Source organism: Globicephala melas, chromosome 3 (assembly GCF_963455315.2).
Source record: "Globicephala melas chromosome 3, mGloMel1.2, whole genome shotgun sequence".
Lineage (NCBI taxonomy): Eukaryota > Metazoa > Chordata > Mammalia > Artiodactyla > Delphinidae > Globicephala > Globicephala melas.
This window is the reverse complement of record NC_083316.1, coordinates 119,474,771-119,497,913: the sequence shown is the minus strand read 5'-3', so window position 1 is coordinate 119,497,913 and position 23,143 is coordinate 119,474,771. Positions and strand designations below refer to the sequence as shown.

At 37.1% G+C, this 23,143-nt stretch overlaps 1 protein-coding gene across 9 annotated transcripts in view; it reads left to right on the top strand.

Moving 5' to 3' along the window:
- NR3C1 (nuclear receptor subfamily 3 group C member 1) overlaps positions 1-23,143 on the top strand; it is a 669,693-nt gene that overhangs the window by 621,454 nt on the left and 25,096 nt on the right. For 8 of the 9 annotated variants that reach the window (XM_060296389.1, XM_060296390.2, XM_060296394.1 and 5 more), the window contains 2 exons: positions 15,896-16,062; positions 22,109-22,225. In XM_060296389.1, coding sequence (XP_060152372.1) covers positions 15,896-16,062; positions 22,109-22,225 — 284 coding nt within the window. The remainder of the gene's footprint in view (positions 1-15,895; positions 16,063-22,108; positions 22,226-23,143) is intronic. The other variant, XM_030841100.2, reaches the window with a different exon arrangement.

The following is a 23,143-nucleotide window of genomic DNA, read 5'->3' as shown; positions in this document are numbered from 1 at the left end:
TATTCAGTTTCCCTTTCCCACATGAATGAAAAATGGGGCAAGTCCACACCTAGAACCGCCTTAGCAAGTAACACTCTACTGCACATGATGCTTGCAGGGAGAAAAGCAATTTTCTATTCCAAATGAGACCTTCAAGCCCACAAATAGAGTCAACGAATCATTTCAGCTACCCACTGCAGTGGCAAGAAAAGTGTGAGTCTTTCACGTTCTCTACCGTAAAACTGTTTCTCATTCTTTTCAGGCTTACACTACATTTCAGAAATAAAAATTTTCCTTTATATTACTCTTTTTGGGAACTATGAGAAACACTGAAATTTCAAACAGGGATGTCAGATCTGCACTGGTATTCAGCACGTTCTGTTTCCTGCATACAGAACTAACTGCTTACATAAGAACTCAATTTTAAAACACTCTCTAATGGCTGACTGTTCACGTTCTTATTCTTTTAACGAAGGGATGTGGTTTAGTTAAAAACAATTTTTGTAATACTTTTGATAAAGTGTTTAAGATAAGTTTGTGAGAATACAGCGTTGATTTTGTTTTTAAATCTTATGCAAATTATTTTAGAAAAAGAATTACTATTATTTGATCATAATTGCATATCAAATTCAGAGCTTGTAGACTGCAGGTTTCCCACTGCAACAGTAGCTCCCATTTATCTGTTGTCAAAAAAGTGCTGCTCGTGCCCTTGAAATTTTTATACTCCTAGGAATATCCCCAAAACTTTTTAAAGCAAAAATCATGTCATCACTTGCTTTCAGAGTTTCTTTCCCATTCCCATATGGTTTCTGAAATGTTAGCAGACACCATTTTAGAAGAAACAAGTTACTTGTCTAATATTCTAAATTGAACTGCAGTAATCTACAGAAAAATTAAAGCTTGCTTGTTCTTTATTAAGTTCAGCAAAGTGAAACTATATGATAGCTTATGTTGCTTATCACTGTTATTTATGAAATTTTATTGAGAAAATCTGTACATAGATAAACATATTGAAGTCATAGTACATTATATTTTCAGTGTGTTTTGACTGATATTTAATTATATAATTTAGCAAAGGAATTTTAGAACAATTCACATGTGTTTTCAAAATGTAGTCACCCTTTTTTATCTATGTCTGGAGAATGCACGGTAAATAGATAATAAATGAGTATTGGTGAAAAGTAGTAATTCTAGATCTATGGTAACTGTTACTTTGGGTATCACTTGACCTTAGTTTCTCTGAAATAGGAGCTCTTAACATCCTATTATCACTATAATGTTGTATTAATTTAATCTACCATATAGTTAGCCAGAAGTCTATTATTACTGTATGTGCTAAAAATTTAAAAAGCAGTAGACTTTTCAAATAAACTGAAAATACATCTAAATAATTTTTTTTAATTTGAATTCTGATTCAGATTTAGACTTTGCCTCTCAGTATTATTTTTTATTTTATATTGGAGTATAGTTGATTAACAATGTGTCAGTTTTGGGTGTACAGCAAAGTGATTCAGTTTTATATATATATATAATATATATATATTATATATATATATATATATATATATGTATCTGTTCTTTTTCAAACTCTTTTCCCATTTGGGTTATTACAGAGTATTCAGCAGAGTTCCCTGTGCTATACAGTAGGTCCTTGTTGTTAATCTGTTTTAAATATAGCAGTGTGCACGTCAATCCCAAACTCCTAATCTATCCCCGCTGCCCCCAACCATAAGTTCATTCTCTAAGTATGTGAATCTGTTTTGTAAATAAGTTCATTTATATCTTTTTTTTTAGATTCCACATATAAGTGATGTCATATTTGTCTTTCTCTGACTTACTTCACTTAGTATGATAATCTCTAGGTCCGTCCATGTTGCTGCACATGGCATTGTTTCATTCTTTTTAATAGTGGAATAATATGACATTGTATATATGTTCCACATCATCTTTATCCATTCCTCTGTCAGTGGACATTTAGGTGGCTTCCATGTCTTGGCTATTGTAAACAGTGCTGCAATGAACATTAGGGTGCCTGTATCCTTTTGAACCATGTTTTTCTCTGGATATATGCCCAGGAGTGGGATTGCAGGGTCATATGGTAGCTCTATTTTTAGTTTTTTAAGGAACTTCCACACTGTTCTCCATAGTGGCTGCACCAGTTTACTTTCCCACCAACATTGTAGGAGGGATCCCTTCTCTCCACACCCTCTTCAGCATTTATTGTTTGTGGACTTTTTGATGATAGCCATTTTGACTGGTGTGAGGTGATACCTCATTGTAGTTTTGATTTGCATTTCTCTAATAATTAATGATGTTGAGCATCTTTTCATGTGCCTCTTGGCCATCTGTATGTCTTCTTTGGAGAAATGTGTATTTAGGTCTTCTACCCATTTTTCGATTGGAATGTTTGGTTTTTTGATATTGAGCCTCATGAGCTGTTTGTAAATTTTGGAAATTAATCCCGTGTCGGTCACATCGTTTTCAAGTATTTTCTCTCATTCTGTGGGTTGTCTTTTCATTTTGTTTATGGCTGTGCAAAAGCTTTTGATTTTAATTAGGGCCCATTTGTTTGTTTTTGTTATTTCCATTACTCTAGGAAATGGATCGAAAAACATCTTGGTGCAATTTATGTCAAAGACTGTTCTGCCTATGTTTCCCTCTAAGAGTTTTAGAGTATCCAGTCTTACATTTAGGTCTTTAATCCATTTTGAGTTTATTTTTGCATATGGTGTTAAAGAGTGTTCTAGTTTCAATCTTTTACATGTAGCTGTCCAGTTTTCCCAGCACCACTTATTGAAGAGACTGTCTTTTCTCCATTGTATAGTCTTGCCTCCTTTGTCGTAGATTCATTGACCATAGGTGCCTGGGTTTATTTCTGGGCTTTCTATCTTGTACCATTGATCTATATTTCTGTTTTTGTGCCAGTACCATACTGTTTTGGTGACTGTCGCTTTGTAGTATAGTCTGAAGTCAGGGTGCCTGATTCCTCCAGCTCTGTTTTTCTTTCTCTAGATTGCTTTGGCTATTCAGGGTCTCTCGTGTCTCCACACAAATTTTTAAGGTTTTTTTGTTCTAGTTCTGTGAAAAATGCCATTGGTAATTTGATAGGGATTGTACTGAATCTGTAGATTGCCTTGGGTAGTATAGTCATTTTGACAATATTAATTCGTCCAGGTTAAGACCATGTTGTATCTCCGTCTGTGTCATCTTTGATTTCTTTCATCAGTGTATTATGGTTTTCCAAGTATGGGGCTTTTGCCTTCTTAGGTAGGTTTTATTCCGAGGTATTTTATTCTTTTCGATGTGATGGTAAATGGGATAGTTTCTTGAATTTCTCTTTCTGATCTTTCATTGTTAGTGTATAGAAATGCAGCAGATTTCTGTGTATTGATTTTGTATAAAGGGTCCTGGGACTAGTTCTCTAACTAGTTGAGCTTTAATTTCTAAGTTCTGAGTTTCAATTTATGCTTCTATACAATGGGATTAGTAACATCTGCTTTCAGGATATTAATGAGGATTACAGAGTATATCAGGTGCCTAAGACGTAAGAAGTGCTAAATGGTAGCTGTTATTTATATAGTCCAGTTGAATATATAATTCTACTACCCTAGCACCTTTTTTAAATTAAATAACTACAGTGTTGTTTTTTTTTTTGGCTCTATCAGTCTTCTTGACATCAGTGGACATGTTAATTTATGTCCATGATTTTCTTCTAGTCAATAGATGTAAATATTCCATCTATAAAACTGGTAGTGTGGCTAGACAGCTCCTTTCTAGTTAAGGCTGTATCCTATTAAATGTTATGAATTTTTCAAACTAATACAGAAATTATTCACATCATTGTATATCCCCAGCTGGATACTTTGGTGGAGCAGTATATTTCATAAAAATTAAATGCATTTCAAAAAATTCTAAGGTCTAATATGGTAGTCAGGCATAACTGCTTCAAAGCTCCTCTAAGGGCAAAAATGGTGTTTTGAATATGCAAAACACTTCTATTTCTATTTTTGTATTTTTGATACGAGGTCTCTGTGTTATTAACTCATAATTTAATGGCTCATGTGACATTGTCTTAATAATGTAGAATGTGAATATGCTAATTTAAGACTTAAGTCAGTATAACAAGAATCTAAAGGAAAAATGGAAGTGACTAGGATACTTTTGTATCTTTTTAATTATAGATAATTTCTACTTCATTGTGATAACAAGGATAGTCAGAAGAAGGAAAAACAGAAATTATTTTTGATGTTTACCTTTACCTCAGGACTATCTACTTGATGACTCACACACTCTTTTAAAAACTCTGTCAAGCTGAACAGATATTACCCTGCGGGTCCCTGCCAGATAACACAGTGATGAGGGTAAGGAGCCTGGATTTTGGAATCAGACAGTGCTGAATTCAAATCCAGATTGTGCTAATGCGACTTTGGCCAAACACCTGGCTTAATTTCTGTATTCTCATTTGTAAAATGGACTAGTGGTAAGGATTATTTGAGATAATACATTTATTAAAGTCCTTAGCCATGGATCCTGGTTTGTAGAACTAAAAGTCAACCAATTGGTGTCCAATACGATTATTACTATGATGGGAGTGTTTTGTTCCACCTACCTGAAAACCTTCCCAGTCTTAAATTTTTCATCTAACTGCCTGCATTGCAGATGTCCCTAGAAGAGGAAGGAAGAAAGGAATAAGTAACCTTTACATCATTCCAGAGACTAATTTCTTATTCCTTTCTTCCTTCCTCTTCTAGGGCCAAGTTCACCAATGTTCTCACTGTATATAAATACTTTAAATTATTCCTTTAAATTGTTTCAGTGGATATCTAAGAATCAGGGTGTGAAGTGAGAGCATCATCATCAAAACCTGAGGGAAATGCATATCAGTAAGGAAGTTCTCATACTAATGTAAGAATCTAATTTAGAATCAAGTCTTGGCTTTTGACTGAAGGTGGGAGTATGTGGCTTTAGACCAAGTTCAGGTTGGTTTTGAGGGTTTTGTTCTTTCCTTTATACTAAAATAAAAATGAATGTAGACACAGCTGTTCTGCATTTTGTTTGATTTTATAAACATCTTAGTAGGAATTGTGCTAATTGTACAGTATGAGATATACATTAGTTTGACTAAATTTTCAAATGATACACAGACTGTCGCACAATTATAAGGCAATTGTTTTTACCTATTTGACCTGCTCTGGCAATCCTTATTTGGCCAGAAATCTTTTGCAGATCATGTTTGGAAGCAGGCACAGGGAATTTGCTTCCTTTTGCTGTATATCACTGAGACATCAAACCACAGCCCTCAAAGTAGAAGGCAATTCATCCCTCAATTTGAAGACCTAGATCCACCTCATCTTCTCAGTTTTGCCACTTCATTGTAGGGAGGGAGGTGGAATACTGGTTGAGAACGCTGATTTTGGTGTCAGAAAGCTAGGCATTTGAATCCTGACTTTGCTAGTTACTGTGTCACTGTAGGCAAGTCAGCTTCTCTAAATCTGCTTCCTCATCTGTAAAACACTGAAAACAGTACCCACCTCGTACGTTTGTGGAGAGTATTAAAGGGGATAATGTATATAAAGAAAGAGCTTGCAGAGTGGCTCCTAGTAGTAGTGAGGTGATAGATGTTTATGAGATTGTACCCATAATACAGTTAACATGTTAGCTGCCTCAAATTCTTTTGCAGAGTATAAAAAGATGTAACATATAAGTAAGCTAAATAAAATAACATATACTGGACACTGTAACAAGATGCTGGTGATATAAGAGGCCTAAGACATGGACCCTACCTAAAAGGAATTATTGATGGAAATATAATCAAAAGATACCATGTGTAAAGTGCTACATGGCAGTGTTTAAGGGAGTCTAGAGGTTGTCTTGGATCAGAAAGGCCACGGCAGACACTCCAGGCTGGAAGAAGAGATCTTAGGACAAGCTTTGAGGGAAATGAGGCACTTAGTAGTCCCTTCATAAATACTTGTAGAGGGACTTCCCTGGTGGTCCAGTGGATGGGACTCTGCGCTCCCAATGCAGGGGCCCTGGGTTTGATCTGTGGTCAGGGAACTAGATCCCTCATGCCGCAACTAAAAAAGATCCCGCACATGATGAGGAGGATCCCATGTGCCACAACTAAGACCCGGCGCAGCCAAATAAATAAATAAAATAAATATTAAATAAAAAATAAATATTTGTGGAATATAGGATCCCTAAGGTGATAAAGAAACCAAATGGTTCGTGTAGAGGAGTGGGAAGACATATAATTGGAGAAAGAAAGAGGAACCAGATTGTGGACCATGTTGGGCTTGTACTGCTTATTACACGGAAGAGCCTCGGAGATTTTTAATTATGATGAGAAAAATGAGTTTTAGCGTTGTAGGGGACATAATGGAAAGGGAGGCAGCCAGAGCCAGGAGGACTACTTAGTATAAACCAGTGCAGTGGTTAAGGCAGGAGGTGAGGGAAGACATGCATTAAGATGGAGGCAGAGTGGACTGAAAGGGAAAGGTACATCATAGGGAATAATAAATAGGATGTGGAAAAGGGTTGGAATTGGCAACTAAGTACTAAGGGTTACTAAGTATAGTGAGAGGAAGTCAGGTCTCTCTGAGAACAGAGTAAGATATTTAGAAATATGTGGTGGTCGTAGTTGAGGTGGGAAAGCACAGCGTTTTTTCTTGTCAAGCATTTCACAGCAGTTATATTACAAATTACAGTAAACGATCAAAATTCCAGAATCCAAAAATTAAATACTTTCCTTCAAACTAATGTAAAATGAAATAAAATACAAACCATCAACTTAACACTATTCTAAATTAAAGTACAAACCCAAAACAGACCACAGTTGGCGAAATCTACAAAGTAGACACACATGACTAAAACCAAAGAGGACTCCCGAAGTCCAAATAACTGCACGTACAAAATACAAAAGATGCAGGTCAAGCCCCAATTAAAGCTTATAATGGAATTACAAATAATTACGATAACCACAGCATTCAGCTATGGGGCTTGACTCCTAAGTTACCTACTGAGGAGCACTGTAGGAAGACAAGGTATTACCACCCCACTCCCTAAAAATAAAACCCAAGTAAAACTACAAATACATTGGTATATGAGAAAAAACAAGTCATGAAAGGACATTCTTAAAAATTAATCACAAGTGAGATTCAAGCTCAAAAATTTTGTTCTTGCCTTATTTGAAGATGTCACATTCATAATTCTGCATGTACTAAATCATAGTTATTCTTGTGTGCTCTTAAGAAGCAAGAAAGCATCAGATAGAACAAAATCAGGTCTTCATTCTAGAAATAACCATGTAATGAAAAAAAGTTTTTTCCTCACTGTGCTTGCTACTTACTCTTGGTCTTAGTGTTCTGTTACTAGAACATCATTACTCCTCCTTTCATTGAAACTCATGTCCCTCAGTTCAGGCCTGAGCAAATGGAACTGAAAACATGAAACAAGATTTCATCTCTTAGGAACTAAGTTACCCAGCACAGTCACTGGACTGAGGACTGATCCTTCCAGAGAGAAAGAAACACAGAGGAAAACACGTTAGATTAGACTAAGAAAGGAGCATACAGATAGGGTGACCATATTCTCTCTTCATATAAATAAAAATACAGGTCCAAAGAAGTCTTTCACAGACCCAAGTATATTCTTGCCTACTTCCTACCCCTACCTTGGGAAATAGTGACAGCTTCTTTGGAGTTTATTGATTCAACTCCTTCATTTTACAGACAGGGAAACTAAGTGCAGAGATGTTAAATGACAGGCCATTGGTGTCTCAGAGATCTAAAAAAAGACATCTCCTCCAACAGTCATCCTTTACTGAAAATGTTCCTGGACACTACAGTACAGCTTTACAGTACAGGCTTTGTTGCTCTAACCTCCTCCCTAAGATGAGTGAGTATAAATGATGCATAGTTTGAGGAAACTGTCTTAGTAGGCACCTAAAGTTAAAACCAATAGAAACCTCTCTCAACAAATGCAAAGCAAAGAGATTAATCAGTCTTTTTTTTTTTTTTGGCTTGCTAAATAAGATAAAATGCACTCTGCTAAAACCATTTAACAGAAGTATTGTGAAAGCCTTCCCCCAGAGTATTTTTCTATTTGATTTGAAAACTATTCCATAGCTTATTATCAAACAAATCAGTAATCCTTTAGCTAATGCAGGGATAAATGGGCAGTCAGAAAATATAATCACCTGGTGTGTGCAGCTGAGTATTTACATTTTTCCTAATGAACAAAGATAAGAAAAGTGCAGGTGACTTTAATGTGTAAAAATCACCTCTTAGTGCTAGTGCTAGAGGGAAAAATAAAAGCAAATTACTAACTCAAGCTAATCACTAAACTTGTATAGTCCCTGGCCTCAGCTCTGTTTTGAATCTCTTTTTGGACTTGTCTTGAATCAAAGAATATTTACAGCTACCTCAGTAGGGCAGTTGCTCCATTTTAAAAGATAGTTTAGAAGGTTTTACAATAAGTTTCTGGTCCTTGTTGAATTTTCTTTTTTTTTTTTCCTCACTTTATGTTGCTTAAAGATTTATAGCAAGGATTTCTTAACCTCAGCACTGTTGACATTGAAGCTGGATAATTATTTGTTGTGGAAGACTGTCTGCTGTGCATTGTGGGAGGCTTAGCAGCACCCTAGCCTCTTCTCACTAGATACCAGTGGCATTTCCCGAGTTGTGACAACCAAAAATGTCTCCAGAGGTAGCCAGATGTCCCCTGGGGAGTAAAACTGCTCCTGATTGAGAACCACTGCTTTATGGTATTAGGACAAAAACTGGTAAGCCAGTGAGAATATACCTATTCCATTTGTAGTTGGTAAAAATTAATCGAGTTGTAGCAGCTTTATTTCCAGGATTTTTTCCCATGTTAATATTTGCTGTCTGAGATGATATCAGTTTTGCTTTTTTCCAAAATGAATTTCTTGCATTTCATTGAAAAATTGTTGATTAAATTCACTTAAATTGAAGGCTAAGCCAACCACACCATTTGGGTTTATCGTAGTTTATCGTCTCTCTTCCTTCCTCCGTGGGGGAAAGCCTCTCACTTAGTAAGCAATACTGTATCATTTTGCCAAGTACATTACAGTCCCCATTTAGAAATAAGGCAATTGAGATTTAGAGACATTAAAAGGTCACGAAGCTACTACACTGCAGTTAGGTTATGAATTCTAGCATGTCTGACTTAAAGTCCTCACTATCCTCTTCAACAGCAGTTCTCAACATGTGATCTATGGACCCCTGGGAGTCCCCATTCCTTTCAAAACTATTTTCATGATAATACATAGTCTTTATTTGCATTTTTCACTCTGTTGACATTTGCACTGATGGTACCAAAACCAATGATGAGTAAAACTGCTGGTGTCTTAGGGTGCAGTAGTCATTGTATTTAACTGCAGTATACTCACAGTTAAAGAAGAAAGCAAGCCAGTTCCACTTAAAGATACCTTTGAGGAAGCAATATACTAATTCACTTAAATCTCCACCCTTTAATATATGTGTCTTCTTAATATCCATTTTGTGTAAAGCACTTATGCTGCATATAGTATTTGGTGGTTGTCTCAAACAGTCTTACATGTGCTTTTCTTTAAGTTGAGAGTTGAACAAACTACTTTTTTCATGGTATAGAATGGATAAACTACGGGTTTTCAGCCTTGGGAATTTGGCAAATGTTTTCTCAGAAATGACTGAAGTCATCTTATCACTTCAAGGAAGACAAGTGACAGTACCTGTTGCCAATCAATAAAAATTAGAGTTTCCCAAACAAAATGCAGAATTTTGGAAACCTTGTATCTACCACTGTGAGCTTGACAAATACAACTCTTACATTGTATAATGAACTGTGTCAACATTTGGAAGATCTGCATAACTTAGTGAGCCAGTATTTTCCAAATGACTAATGCATGACAGTTCAAAATCATGCATGGGTAAAAGATCCATTCAAAGTACAAGACAGACCAGTGGATTTTAATGTAACACAGGTACAAAAAAGCGCACTGATAGGGTTTTAGATTCCTCATTGCAACACTAACGTTTACGAAACTAAACTGTCGATTTTTGGTGCAGAATCAAGAAAGAATATCTACAATTACCTGAACTTAAGTTTCTGGAGGACCATTAACCTTCCCCTGTCTCACAGAGAACATTCTTCAAAGCACTTCTCATTCCTTGGGATCCTCCAGAAAGGAAGGAGAAGTTGGGGGAAGGGAGAAAAAAGAAGTTAATGCCTGAGGGTTAAGGAGAAACATATTGTTTGATGATCACCAAGTGTGTGCCACTACTTTATGTAACTCAAATATATAATCTACACAGAAGGTCCTAAAATGGTACTAATAAGGAAAAAGAGTCAAGGGTTTATCAGCCAGCCACTGTCACACAGTTGTTAAAGCACTGGAGCTAGGATGTAAGTCCAGATTTGTCTATATATATAGCGGAATCACTTCCTAGTAGTACTACCATGACACTGAAGCAGCCAAAAATATTCTGCTACTCCTACCTAGATGAAAGTTTCTAGGTCCACTGTCATTTCAGTAACACATTTTCATGTATGATATGACCTCTGTATCATCCTCACAGTGCCTGGCATACAGATACCAGGAATCATGTGCTGAAAGGGTGTAATTTACCTGCACGTTTTACATGTTTCTTAAGGTGTGTGTAACTTCCATCCATCCGTGATCCTCCTTTCATCAACTGCCTTTCTTGCAAGAAAATTAAGTAGAAAAACCTGCTTTATACGTATTTTTTCTCTAATGTAAACTCAGTAGCCTCAGGAATAACGATGTCCAGCACTCTTTCCATTTTGAGTGGGAGACAGCATTCAAGTATTCACCTGAAACAACACATTTTGTTATTTCCACTTTTCACTTAAAAGAAAGTTCTCTGGATACAGTCAGTTCATAATAGAACCTCTTAGCATCTCCAGAATGTTTGTTTGACACAGCTGTAAACACACACTGAGCAAAAGACCGGGACAATTCAGCTTTTCTGTTCAAAAGCGGGTGTAGGGCTTCCCTGGTGGCGCAATGGTTGAGAGTCCGCCTGCCGATGCAGGGGACACGGGTTCGTGCTCCCACATGCCGCGGGGCGGCTGGGCCCGTGAGCCATGGCCGCTGAGCCTGCGCGTCCGGAGCCTGTGCTCCGCAACGGGAGAGGCCACAACAGTGAGAGGCCCGTGTACCGCCAAAAAAAAAAAGGGGGGGGGGCATGTAATATGCAGTCTTATTATGGTGTGTGCTTTTTCTTTCTTGTTGTCACGTGTCCTTATTAAAAGATGATGATTCTGTATGGTTTTCCTTTGAGTTCTAACCATTTTGTTGAACCTCCGCCCTTTTAGCAGTATCATAGGGTCACAGTTGCAATTGAATAACATTTTGTGTTCTTTCATTTCTCCCAATGGGGTTCACTGTAGGCCATCATGGTGCTCATATTTGTGTGACAAAAACTGATTTTTTTTCATTGATGTCAGTGGTACACTTAGCAGCTTTCCATGTATTTAGTTTTTATCTGATGTAGCCTAGAATGACTGCCAGAAGGGATGCCGAAGGCCTGACTTAAGTTCCAGATTCTTAGTTGCAGTTTGATCAGTCCATTTGTTCATGTAGTTTTTTTTTTTTCTTTTTTTTTTTATGTCTGCATTGGGTCTTCATTGCTGCGCGCGGACTATCTCTAGTTGCGGCGAGCAGGGGCTACTTTTCATTGCAGTGCACAGGCTTCTCATTGCGGTGGCTTCTCTTGTTGCAGAGCACAGGCTCTAGGTGCATGGGCTTCAGTAGTTGTGGCTCACGGGCTCTAGAGTGCAGGCTCAGCAGTTGTGGCGCGTGGGCTTAGTTGCTCCGCGGCTTGTGAGATCTTCTCGGACCAGGGCTCAAACCTGTGTCCCCTGCATTGGCAGGAGGACTCAACCACTGTGCCACCAGGGAAGCCCTGTTCATTTAGTTTTAACTTTCTCTTTTGTTTGCCATCTCTAGCTCACAGTTGAGTGGCCTGAACGTGTTTTGCATGTGCTCTAATTATAACTGAGAATTTGGGAATACTGTCCTAGATTTTAGACTTAATACTACTTACATAATACTTATATCAGGCTTTCTCATAAAATCTTGTTTTCCTGAAAGAGAAAAGAATGAACATTTATCAGGTGCCTGCTGGAGGGAGGGAGGAACTATGTGCTAGACTTTCTGTGTGTTCTCTTGTTTTCACAACACACACACAGGTGATGTCCTTCGAGTTTACTTGTGAGAAAACAGAGGTTCAAAGTAGTAGATACCTATCCAAGGTCACATAAGCTTTGAAATGGTAGAACTGGGATCTGAAACATGTCAATTTGACCACAAACAGGCTCCCTGATCAACCTCCAACAACTGCGTGACCTCATCTAGAGGTGATGGCATCCTTTTCACAGGGTTGTTGAGAGGACAGATGAGATTCTATTCATGAAAGTGTTTTAATACTATAAAATACTACCAAAGTACTGTTTAAACATTTTTAATATGTATTTCTGTGTGTGTGTGTGTGTGTATATATATATATATAAAATTAGTTGAGGAAACATTGTAGAGTTAACCTTTCAAATCAATAAATATTGCACTTATTTTCCATAAACTAAATATACAAACAACTGGATGGTCCCTAAAAATAGATGTCAGATGACAGAGATTGGCTGAGCAGGAATAGGAGCATCTTCAGAACAGAAGCCAAGGAATTTTTTGCTTCCCTAACACATTGCTCTGTTCACTCACTCCAAGACCTTCCTACTTCTCTGTAAAACTCTGGCCCAGAGCAGCTCTGCTACATTAGTCACAAGTTTCCATTAATCAAGGATGGTTCGTGCCAGACCTACAGCAGAGTCATTTCAGGTTATTCTCTTCCATTGTAGGCTTTCAATATGCACTCAGTACACTCTCCCAAATCTAGCAGGGGATCAATGCCTTGTGATGCAGAAGCATCCAGAAATTCTCCTTGACAGTGTTCAGAGAACAATATGAAACCCTGGGGCCTATTCCCAGAACTGGAGTGGTGGGAATGCTGTCAGTCGCTAAGCCTCTAGATAAACATAGGGTTGGCTAGCTTCGTTTGAGGACAGAATTCAGGGGGAGCTTTGGAGTTTATCGACCTAATTATTTAAAGTGACATTTACAAAACAAATTGTCATTCTACAATTAACTTTAAAACTTTTTAAATATTTATTTATTTAAAATGTTTGGCTGTGTTGGGTCTTCGTTGCTGGGCGGGGGCTACTCTTCGTTGCGGTGCACGGGCTTCTCATTGCGGTGGCTTCTCGTTGCAGAGCACGGGCTCTAGGCACGCAGGCTTCAGTAGTTGGGTTCATGGGCTCTAGAGCACAGGCTCAGTAGTTGTGGCGCACGGGCTTAGTTGCTCCACGGCATGTGGGATCTTCCTGGACCAGGGCTCAAACCTGTGTCCCCTGCATTGGCAGGCAGATGCTTAACCACTATGCCAGCAGGGAAGTCCAACTTTTAACTTTTATTCCAAAAATAGAATAACAAAAAGATGTTACTTAATAAATACAATTTCTAACCATGTTAATTACCCAAACAATTTCTTAAGTCAGTTTGCTCTGTGATTTAGTTTAAGCATATTTGTAATTGAGATTTAATAATAATTTATTATTTATGAATAATTTATCCCTAAATGCCATCTCTTTTAGAGAACAGGCAGATAAAGAAAATCTCAGGGAGAGATTTCTTATATAGGTGATGAACAATACCCTTTTAATGTGTAAAGTTCCAAAATCAACAGAGTGCTACCATCCATATGTTTGAAGAACACATGACCAGAGAAGGAATTAGCAGTCTCTAGAAACTACTTCCAGGGACTCTTTTTAGTTACACAAGGTTAGCAAGGTTAGGAACTCTTTTGAGTTATACAGTACACAATACAGTTTTGGTTCTAAAGTTAGCATGTAAGATGAACATTCGTTAGAAATATACAACATTGGAAACCACTGTATCATCTATAATGAAGGTTTTATAGTTAATCTTTCCTCTAGCATTAAAGGGATCACTGTTTCGTTGGTTTATAAAAATATATCTTTATAAGCAAATGTGGCAAAATGTTGAGAATTGGTGAGTATAAGTAAAGACTATACATCCATTGCACAATACTTTCAACTTTTGAGTGTCTGAAAATTCTCAAAACAACAAGTTAGAAAAGGAATATTTATCTTTTGTGGTGAGAAATCTACAAAATGAAAACAAGACCTAGCAGGAGAAGCAGATTCCCATTTTCCATCTTTTTCTCCAGGGCATATGTACACAGAGTGGGGAGGGCGGCATAGTCCTTACTGTTGAAAGCCCAGTGCTGGAAAAAAGTCTTACTTGCTGCAAGCCAGACTAGAAAGTTGTAGGAGGTAATGTTTCTGCACCATTCTCTTCTAAGTCATAAAAAACTGTCATTTCAGCTAGGATGACATTGGAAATGAGAGATGCTGGACCAAACTTTAATACAGTCATACCTCAGAGATACTGCTGGTTTGGTTCCAGACCACCCCAAGAAAGAAAATGTTGCAATAAAGCAAGTCACTTTCCAGTGCATATAAAAGTTATGTTTACACTATACTATAGTCTGTTAAGTGTGCAGTGTGTCTGAAAAACAATGTATATACCTTAATTTTAAAATACTTTGTTGGGCATATACCCAGAGAAAACCATAATTCAGAAAGACACATGCACCCCAATGTTCATTGCAGCACCATTTACAATAGCCAGGTCACGGAAGCAACCTAAATGCCCATCGACAGACGAATGGATAAAGAAGATGTGGTACATGTATACAATGGAATATTACTCAGCCATAAAAAGGAACAAAATTGGGTCATTTGTAGAGATGTGGATGGATCTAGAGACTGTCATACAGAGTGAACTAAGAAAGAGAAAAATATCGTATATTAATGCATATATGTGGAACCTAGAAAAATGGTACAGATGAACCGGTTTGCAGGGCTGAAATAGAGACACAGATGTAGAGAACAAACCTATGGGCACCAAGGGGGGAAAGTGGTGGGGGGGGTGGTGTGATGAACTGGGAGATTGGGATTGACATGTATACACTAATATGGATAAAAGAGATAACTAATAAGAATGTGCTGTTATAAAAAATAAAATAAAATTCAAAAATTAAAAAAAAATACTTTGTTGCTAAAAAACACTAACCATCTGACAATTTTGCAGCATGTGTAAAGTGCAATAAAGTGAAGCACAATAGAACAAATTATGTGTATATTGTAAGAAATTTTAACTCAAGCAGAGGAATGGGTAGAATTGTAATGAGACTTGAATGAAATTAGAAAGATCCCTGTACAATATCTTAAAATCAGAGGAAAAAAAATGATGTCCTAAGGAATCTTTGGCGGTTGATGGAATATATACTATATCTCTTGATCATGGTGGTAGCTACACAATTATCCATGTAACAAAACTCATCAATTGTACACTTATAAATGGTTAATGTTATTGTATGTAAATGATACTTTAGTAAAGGTGATTATAAACAACTCCCAAGCAACTAAAAATTATAATATATCTAAGTCCATTCTTTTTAAGGGATACTTTTTTTTTTTTTTTTTGGCCACGCCCCATGGCTTCTGGGATTTCAGTTCCCCGACCAAAGATTGAACCTGGACTACGGCAGTTAAAGTACCAAATCCTAACCACCAGACCCCAGGGAACTCCCAGGGAATACTTAAAAAGAAATTACCTCACTCTTAATTTTGTATAGAAGAATAAAACGTTATTTGACTATATCTAGGTAGGATATTTTAATGCTTGCTAGTACTTGAAGCCAGAGTTCAGTGTGAACATGCTCACTGTGGAGTGAGAAGGTAAGAGAACTGTATTTTGATACTTCTGTGACAGTCATGACAGTTAAATCGTCACACTGCTTTCTTCCTTTTTTAGCCCTGGAATGAGACCAGATGTAAGCTCTCCTCCATCCAGCTCCTCAGCAGCAACGGGACCACCTCCCAAACTCTGCCTAGTGTGCTCTGATGAAGCTTCGGGATGTCATTATGGGGTCTTAACTTGTGGAAGCTGTAAAGTATTCTTCAAAAGAGCAGTGGAAGGTAGTGTGTGTTTTGAAGAGTTTTATTATTTCTCTGGTTCCTATTTCTCAGAGTGGATTCTGAAATTTCTATTATATGTAAAGCCCATTAAGGCTAGAAGTCAGTAAAAGCAGGGGGAGGAGGGTAGCTCCTAGGTGCTCTAGTGGGGAAGAGATACTTTAAAAAAGAAACTAGAATAAAATAGAAAACTATAAACTGAAGGGAGGGAGTATGGTCAGAGAACAGAAGATAACTAAGAAAGTGCTATCATGTGAAATGATGGTGTTAGGTTTCAGCAGTAACTAGTGCTCATTGTGTTAGTATTATGGGCTTTAATTCCCATGAATTAGCTGGTTTTAAAGCCACCAACTATTCCAGTCTGGCAAAAATGAGTGATAATGAGAACTATGAGGGGGAAAAGTGTTTTGTTTTGTTTTCCAATAAGCCAGGCCTGTGCTTTGTGGTATAAATGTGGTGTAAGACCTGATCCCTGCTCTCTGGGAGGTCACAGTGTACTTGGAAGTGAAAGATGACTTAACAGTTACAAGGTACAGAGATTATAATACAGAGGAGCAAGTGACAAACTGCCTGAGGTCAGAAAAGAAGGTGTTTTAGAGGAGGTGACTTCACTTGACAAGTATATTCATGTAAATTTTACCCTTGTTACAGATTCAGCCTGCACATCAGCTCCTTACAGAAGGAAAAATTCATTCCATAAGCAGATTATTGAAAGTCACACTAAAATTTTCTAATATGACCAGTGAATCCTCTTAGGAAAAAACTGTTTTGTAATTTGGTTATTTGTAAAGCATTTGGAAGGCAGTGTGGCCTGAATGGATTACCTAAAGCTCTGATTAGATAATTAGATTTTTAAAAAATTAACGTATTCATTCACAGTACGAGAAAGATTATTATCTGGCTTCAGTTGAGTTTGCATGTCCTTAAGAGTTAGATGAGTCATTTTCTTTTGTTTGGATTGCTTTTCATATATTAACAAACTATAAAATTACTTGTGTTATCCCGCAGAGAGCACAGGGATGCAGGCTTTAACTAGTTTGGTATCATCCAACTACTGAGTAGAGTCATTAAGTAAAGCCCACCCCTAATTAATGCAATGTCTCTAACAAAGTAGATGTTATTTACCACAGACAGAAGCTTCTTCTTGTCCTTACTTTATTCAGCACTTTCTTCACTGATTAGTTCTTTCCATGGTATATATAAATGCAGTGATAACAGTATTATAGTATTTCTGTACATCAAAATAATATTGACAAATTTTAATTCTGAAAGTGAAATTCAGAATGAGACAATGGAGCCTTAAGAGAAATACAGGAATTAAAAAAAATTTTTTTTCATTTGTCCTCATTTTAACTAAAATCATTCCTTAAAACAGGGCTACAAATTCCAATTCCAATGCCTACAGGGACTGAGTGTGGGTCATTCTGGCCAAATATAATACAACTGGGCAAGGAAGGGCAGTTATTTATGTTAGAGAGTGCAAGCATGCCCTACCTAAAAGCGTCCAAATGCAATTTAAAAAAGAAGAAAAAAGCTAAACATACTACAAATAAGACATCACTGCAGGCCATATGCCCTCTGGCCTTAATCTCTGCTTTAGAATTAAATTCTTATACTTGTTTTAAGGTAAAATTTCATTGAATATTAGCTATACTGTTTCAAAATGTATATCATACAAGTATTTCAGTTAAATATGATAGCTAGATTACATGATTAATAAGAAAAGGTTAAAATGTGAACTGTGTTAAGTAAATCCTTTATTTGGACTTAAATTTTCTCCAGGGTCACTTCCAGCTCTAAAATTCTGTAATCATTTGCTAAACTAACTTCATGGCAGTTCTACTTTTCCTTTCTAGACATGATAGAAATCTGTTTTTAAGTCCAGATACATATTTTGGAGCACTTTCTTGAACACTTACAAAGATGAAGCTTGTATGATTTTCATTACACTACATTCATTCCATTTTTTTTTAACACCTGCTAGATATTATAGGTTGTCCACCAAACTGGCAAAGTATTGTAAATACCCAAACATTTAAATATTTTTAGGAAATTTGCAAAAGTTTTACTTATTTATTATCCATACAACCCAGATCGAGGATTGATATTTTGAATTTTTTCATTCATTATTCTAGGAGTTGCTTTTTTGCATACAGAGAAGAATTTGGGTAGCTCCATTTCTTTAGATGTATACTAGCTGAATGATCTTTTTTTTCGCTGAGTCCCTTTTTCTTATGTTCCCTTTGCACAAATTGCATATAATCTTTGTTGGTGGGTCATAATGGAGATGGATATCAGCTACCCTTCATTTATGATGTACCAAGCACTATGTTTTATATGTCATACCACTTAATTAACAGCTCTGTGGGATCTTAGATGCTATTATGATCCATATTTGATAGACTAGGAAACTGAAGTTCACACAGTTGGACAGAGCTAGGATTCAAACATAGCCGTCTCCAAACAGGCTCTTAATCTCAATGCTATACTGACTTCCTGAAAGGATAAAAATCACATCTCCTGGCGGTTTATAATCTAGTTAAATACTGAGATGAAAGCAATAACAAGGGAATTATTTACTAGCTAGTGTTTATTGAGTGCTTACAATGTGCTAGGCACTATTTTAAGAACCTTCTACACAACTGCCTTTAACCCTTGCAGAAGCACAGCAAGGTAGGTGCTAATTTTCCAACTTTACAGATGGAGAAACAGGGGGTTCGGAAAGGTTAATAAACATTACTAAGATCACACAGCTAGGCAGTAGAGCTGCAAATCAGACCAAGGGCTTCCTGGCCCTTTGCCAAGTGCACTTTGCACTATACCACACTGTTTTTGAGAGCAGTAAAGAAAGATGCTCAAGCTGACAGTCACAGTTCACATTTGAAACGTGGATACTTCCAATAGGGTATACAAACTACAGAAAACCCTAGGACATGCCCTTTGCTGTGCTGCCCATTTCCTATACCACTTTCATTATCTCGATCATGTCCAAGCATCACTGTTCTATTTACTACCTAATATTTTTCTTGGATCACTCTTCTTTATAACTTTATTTTAAAACAACTTTACTATCTCTACTGTATTAGTTATCTATTGATGTGTAACAAATTACCCCCAAAATGAGTAGCTTAAAACAAGAGATGTTTATTATATCACGCAGCTTCTGAGAGTCAGGGATTTGGGAGCAGCTTATTAGCTGGGTAGTCCTGGGACTCTCATGAAGTTACATTCAGACTGTTGGTGGAAGCTGCAGTCATCTGAAGGCTTGAGTGGGGCTAGAGGATCCATTTCCCAGCCCATTAACATTGCTTTTCGCAGGAAGCTTCAGTTCCTCATTATGTGGGCCTCGTCTAGTGCTGCTCTCAACATAGCAGCTGGCCTCCCCTGGAACAAATGATCCACAAGAGAGGCTGTGACAAATATGGGAACATAATATCTTTATAACTTAATCTCAGATGTGATATACTTGTCACTTGTGCTGTATTTTATTGGTCACACAGACCAGTGCTGGTATAGTTTGGGAAGGGACTATCTAAGAGTGTGAATACCAGGAGACAGAGACCACTGGGGGCCATCTTGGAGGCTGGCTACCACATCTACCAGAAATAGAAATAGAATCAATTGCCAAAAATAGATTTTTACCATAAAAATATAAATACAATGCAAACAAAACAATGTTGAGAAATTCCAGCTGGCCCGAAGGCTCTTCTCCTGACATCTGCTCTCTCTTTTTAGTTAGAAAGGGAATTTACCAAGTGGTAAAGGACACAGGAATTCCAAACTAAGATGTCTTATTGTCTTATCAAAATGATTGACAGGGAGTGACTATTAGTGGTACATGTCCATGCCTTGTAAATAGTGACCACTATTCTTTTTATAGATAACACACCTAAAGGCTTGTCCAACTTCATACTAATAACCAGAAAGAGCTGATTTGAACTTACGAAGGTACAATGCCCCCTGATCGTGTAGCTCAGATTCTTAAAAAATGTGCTCGAGACATGCCTGGGATAAAGGAATCATTATTAGCATAGCATGCACATTCTCATCTTTTGGTTAGATATAAATAACGCACTGAAACTTTTTCTGTGTTTAGCAATGAGTAATTTTTTCAATTAACTACAGGACAGTGATTCAGGGATATTCTTATGGGGTAGAACTTCTGTGTATTATAACTGCTTCAATTATGATGGCATCTGTTGTTCCTACTTAAACTGTATAGAGGATAGAATTATTGCATTAGTGCTTCCATTTCATGTCCAAGTAAGGAAGCTAGCAAACTTACACAATACAGAAAGGAATTGAAACAGCTCGTACAGACATTTGGCATTGGAGAACAACTCTGGAACAAAGCTGAATTGTAGACCATTAGTCAATTCTGTGGCCTATTTCTCACAAAGAATTGAACCTGATACAGTTAACCATCTACCCCAAACTAATGCTTAACAAGCAGTATGATTTAACATGTTAGGAAGAAATGAATATAGTTTATTTTCATCCAAGTCAAGTAGATTATTCTATGCATAAAGTATCTTTTCCCAGAAGTTAGACTAGGTATATTCAACCTAATGAATTGATGATTATGATTTTTCCTTTTCTTTGAATATGATTTATTTTTGAGAAGACAAATGTCCTGTAGTCTTCTGAAGACCATCCCCTCTAGTGTAGAGACACAGACTCTTAATTATCTAGTGTATCTATTTAGATATGCTGGTCTTGTGTAGGAGGATCCTTTCAGTTTTTGCCAGGCTAGCAAATCTTCAGATAGTTTTCTTCAACAAAAGAGGGTACAATTGAGGGGAGGGAGAGGGTAGGAAGACTTTCTGTCTGTCCCTTTTTTTGTTGTTCTTTTTAATTTATTTATTTATTTTTGGCTGCATTGGGTCTTCGTTGCTGTGCGCGGGTTGTGGTGAGCGGGGGCTACTCTTCGTTGCGGTGCGCGGGCTTCTCATCGTGGTGGCTTCTCATCGTGGTGGCTTCTCTTGCTGCAGAGCACGGGCTCTAGGCGCGCAGGCTCAGTAGCTATCGCCCGAAGGCTTAGTCGCTCCACGGCATGTGGGATCTTCCCAGACCAGGGCTCGAACCTGTCTCCCCTGCTTTGGCAGGCAGATCCTTAACCACTGCACCACCAGGGAAGTCCCTTTTAAATTTTCCTTGAAAATTTTTGACAGGTGAAAACTGCATTTCTGCCTCTTAGCACATTTAATACTGGGTGGCAGAAGATTTTAAACAGTAACGATCTTTAGTATTTGGAGTCAAAAAGCATGTGAAATAATGAACAAATCTCCCTAAGTCCTATATACAGTAGCTTAGTTTGCCAAGTCTGTGATACACCTAACTAATTGCTGGCAACCTTAACATAATTTAAGTGTTTACCTATCACTTTATTTAAAAATTTGGAAGGGGAGCACGCTTTATTTGCATACGGTGGTGCAATGCTGAATTAAACTCATTTTCCTTTTGTGACTCTCACAGTATTTTTAAACCAGTTTCCTCTTTCTCTAGTCCTCCTTAGCATTAAGTTAGAAGTCATAATAAAATAATGAGATCTTCTATAAATAGAATAAATAAAATACAGAGATCTTCTGTACTTGTTAGAAGAAACAACTGTTTAAAGCACAATTTAAAGAACAGCTTATCAAGAAAGAGGTTACCCCTGGTAGGTAGGGACTGGAAGGGGGCAACAAGAGGGTTTGTGGGGGAACTGTTCTGCTTCTTGATATGAGAGCTGATTACATGGAAGTGTTTGGCTTATGAAAATTTATTAGGTTAGGTGGTACACTTAGGATTTGTGAGCTTTTCTATATGTATACTGCAGTAGAGTTTTTTTTAATGAACTATGTTTGTCAAACAGAATATGAAAGGCTTTTTATTTTAAGTTGACCTCTCAACTTTGTAATGAATGTAAGAAAGTACACTGTATGTTTCTTAATCAATGCCTTTGGTCCTTGGCTATGTTCCACCCAAAACAACAACAGCAGCAAAGAGCCTCTCCATAAAAATATCCTTTAAGGCCTGTGAAATTTTAACAGTGTCTTTATTTTCCATATAGGACAGCACAATTATCTTTGTGCTGGAAGAAATGATTGCATCATTGATAAAATTCGAAGAAAAAACTGCCCAGCATGCCGCTACAGAAAATGTCTTCAAGCAGGAATGAACCTGGAAGGTAACGTAAAAATATCTAAAATGAACTGTCTCTGCATCATATAAAAATGTATTGTTTTACTTTTTAAAATATACATAAGCAGATGTAATAATTAAAAGTAGGATTTTTTAATGAGTATTTCATATTCTGCTTAAGTTTATTCACCAACTTTTACTGTACACAGTGAGTTCAGTGTAGCCAGACTATATGCTAAGAAAGAAAATTATGTAATAATGAAACTTATAAGGCTTGAAGAAACATTACTTTGATCTTTCTTATTTCTTTTTTCAACCTCAAAACTATCTGTACGGTTAGAAATGTTTTTATACTAGATATAGTTACATGTCCATTATTCTGTTATTTACCTTTTACTTGGCACATATGTGTATATATAAATCTTTTGTTACAAATCTACAGGGGGGAAAAAAACTCCTCAAGGAGGCGTTGGACGGGTTTTGTTTGTTTTTCAAGCAAAGAAGAAATCTGAAACTAGTTATAAGTTTCATATCCTGGTTTATATAACAAGCTGTATAATTAAAATTGATCTCATCATTTAAAATCTTTCCTCTGGAAAAAACGTTTGGAATTTTGCCTTAGTTGAAACTGCAAGTTCCATGAAGGTGGTAGTGGTGATCTAGTAACCCCTGTGCACTTTGATTCAACAAGTACTCACCAAGGCAAGCACTAGACATAAAACAGTGTCTGCATTCAACATCAGTAAAATAGTGCCTGTATTCAAGTACTTTACTGTCTAGTTAGGTTGCAGAGTCAAACACAAAATGGTACAGCACACTACAAAAGGAATAGAGAGCTACAGGAGCAAAAGGAAGGTCACCTAATTCTGTCCTAAAAGGCAGGGAAAGCTTCCTAGAAGAAGCAACATTGAATTTTAAATCTAGAGGAGTAGGAGTAGGTGGAAAGTAAGGGCAGAGGCATGAT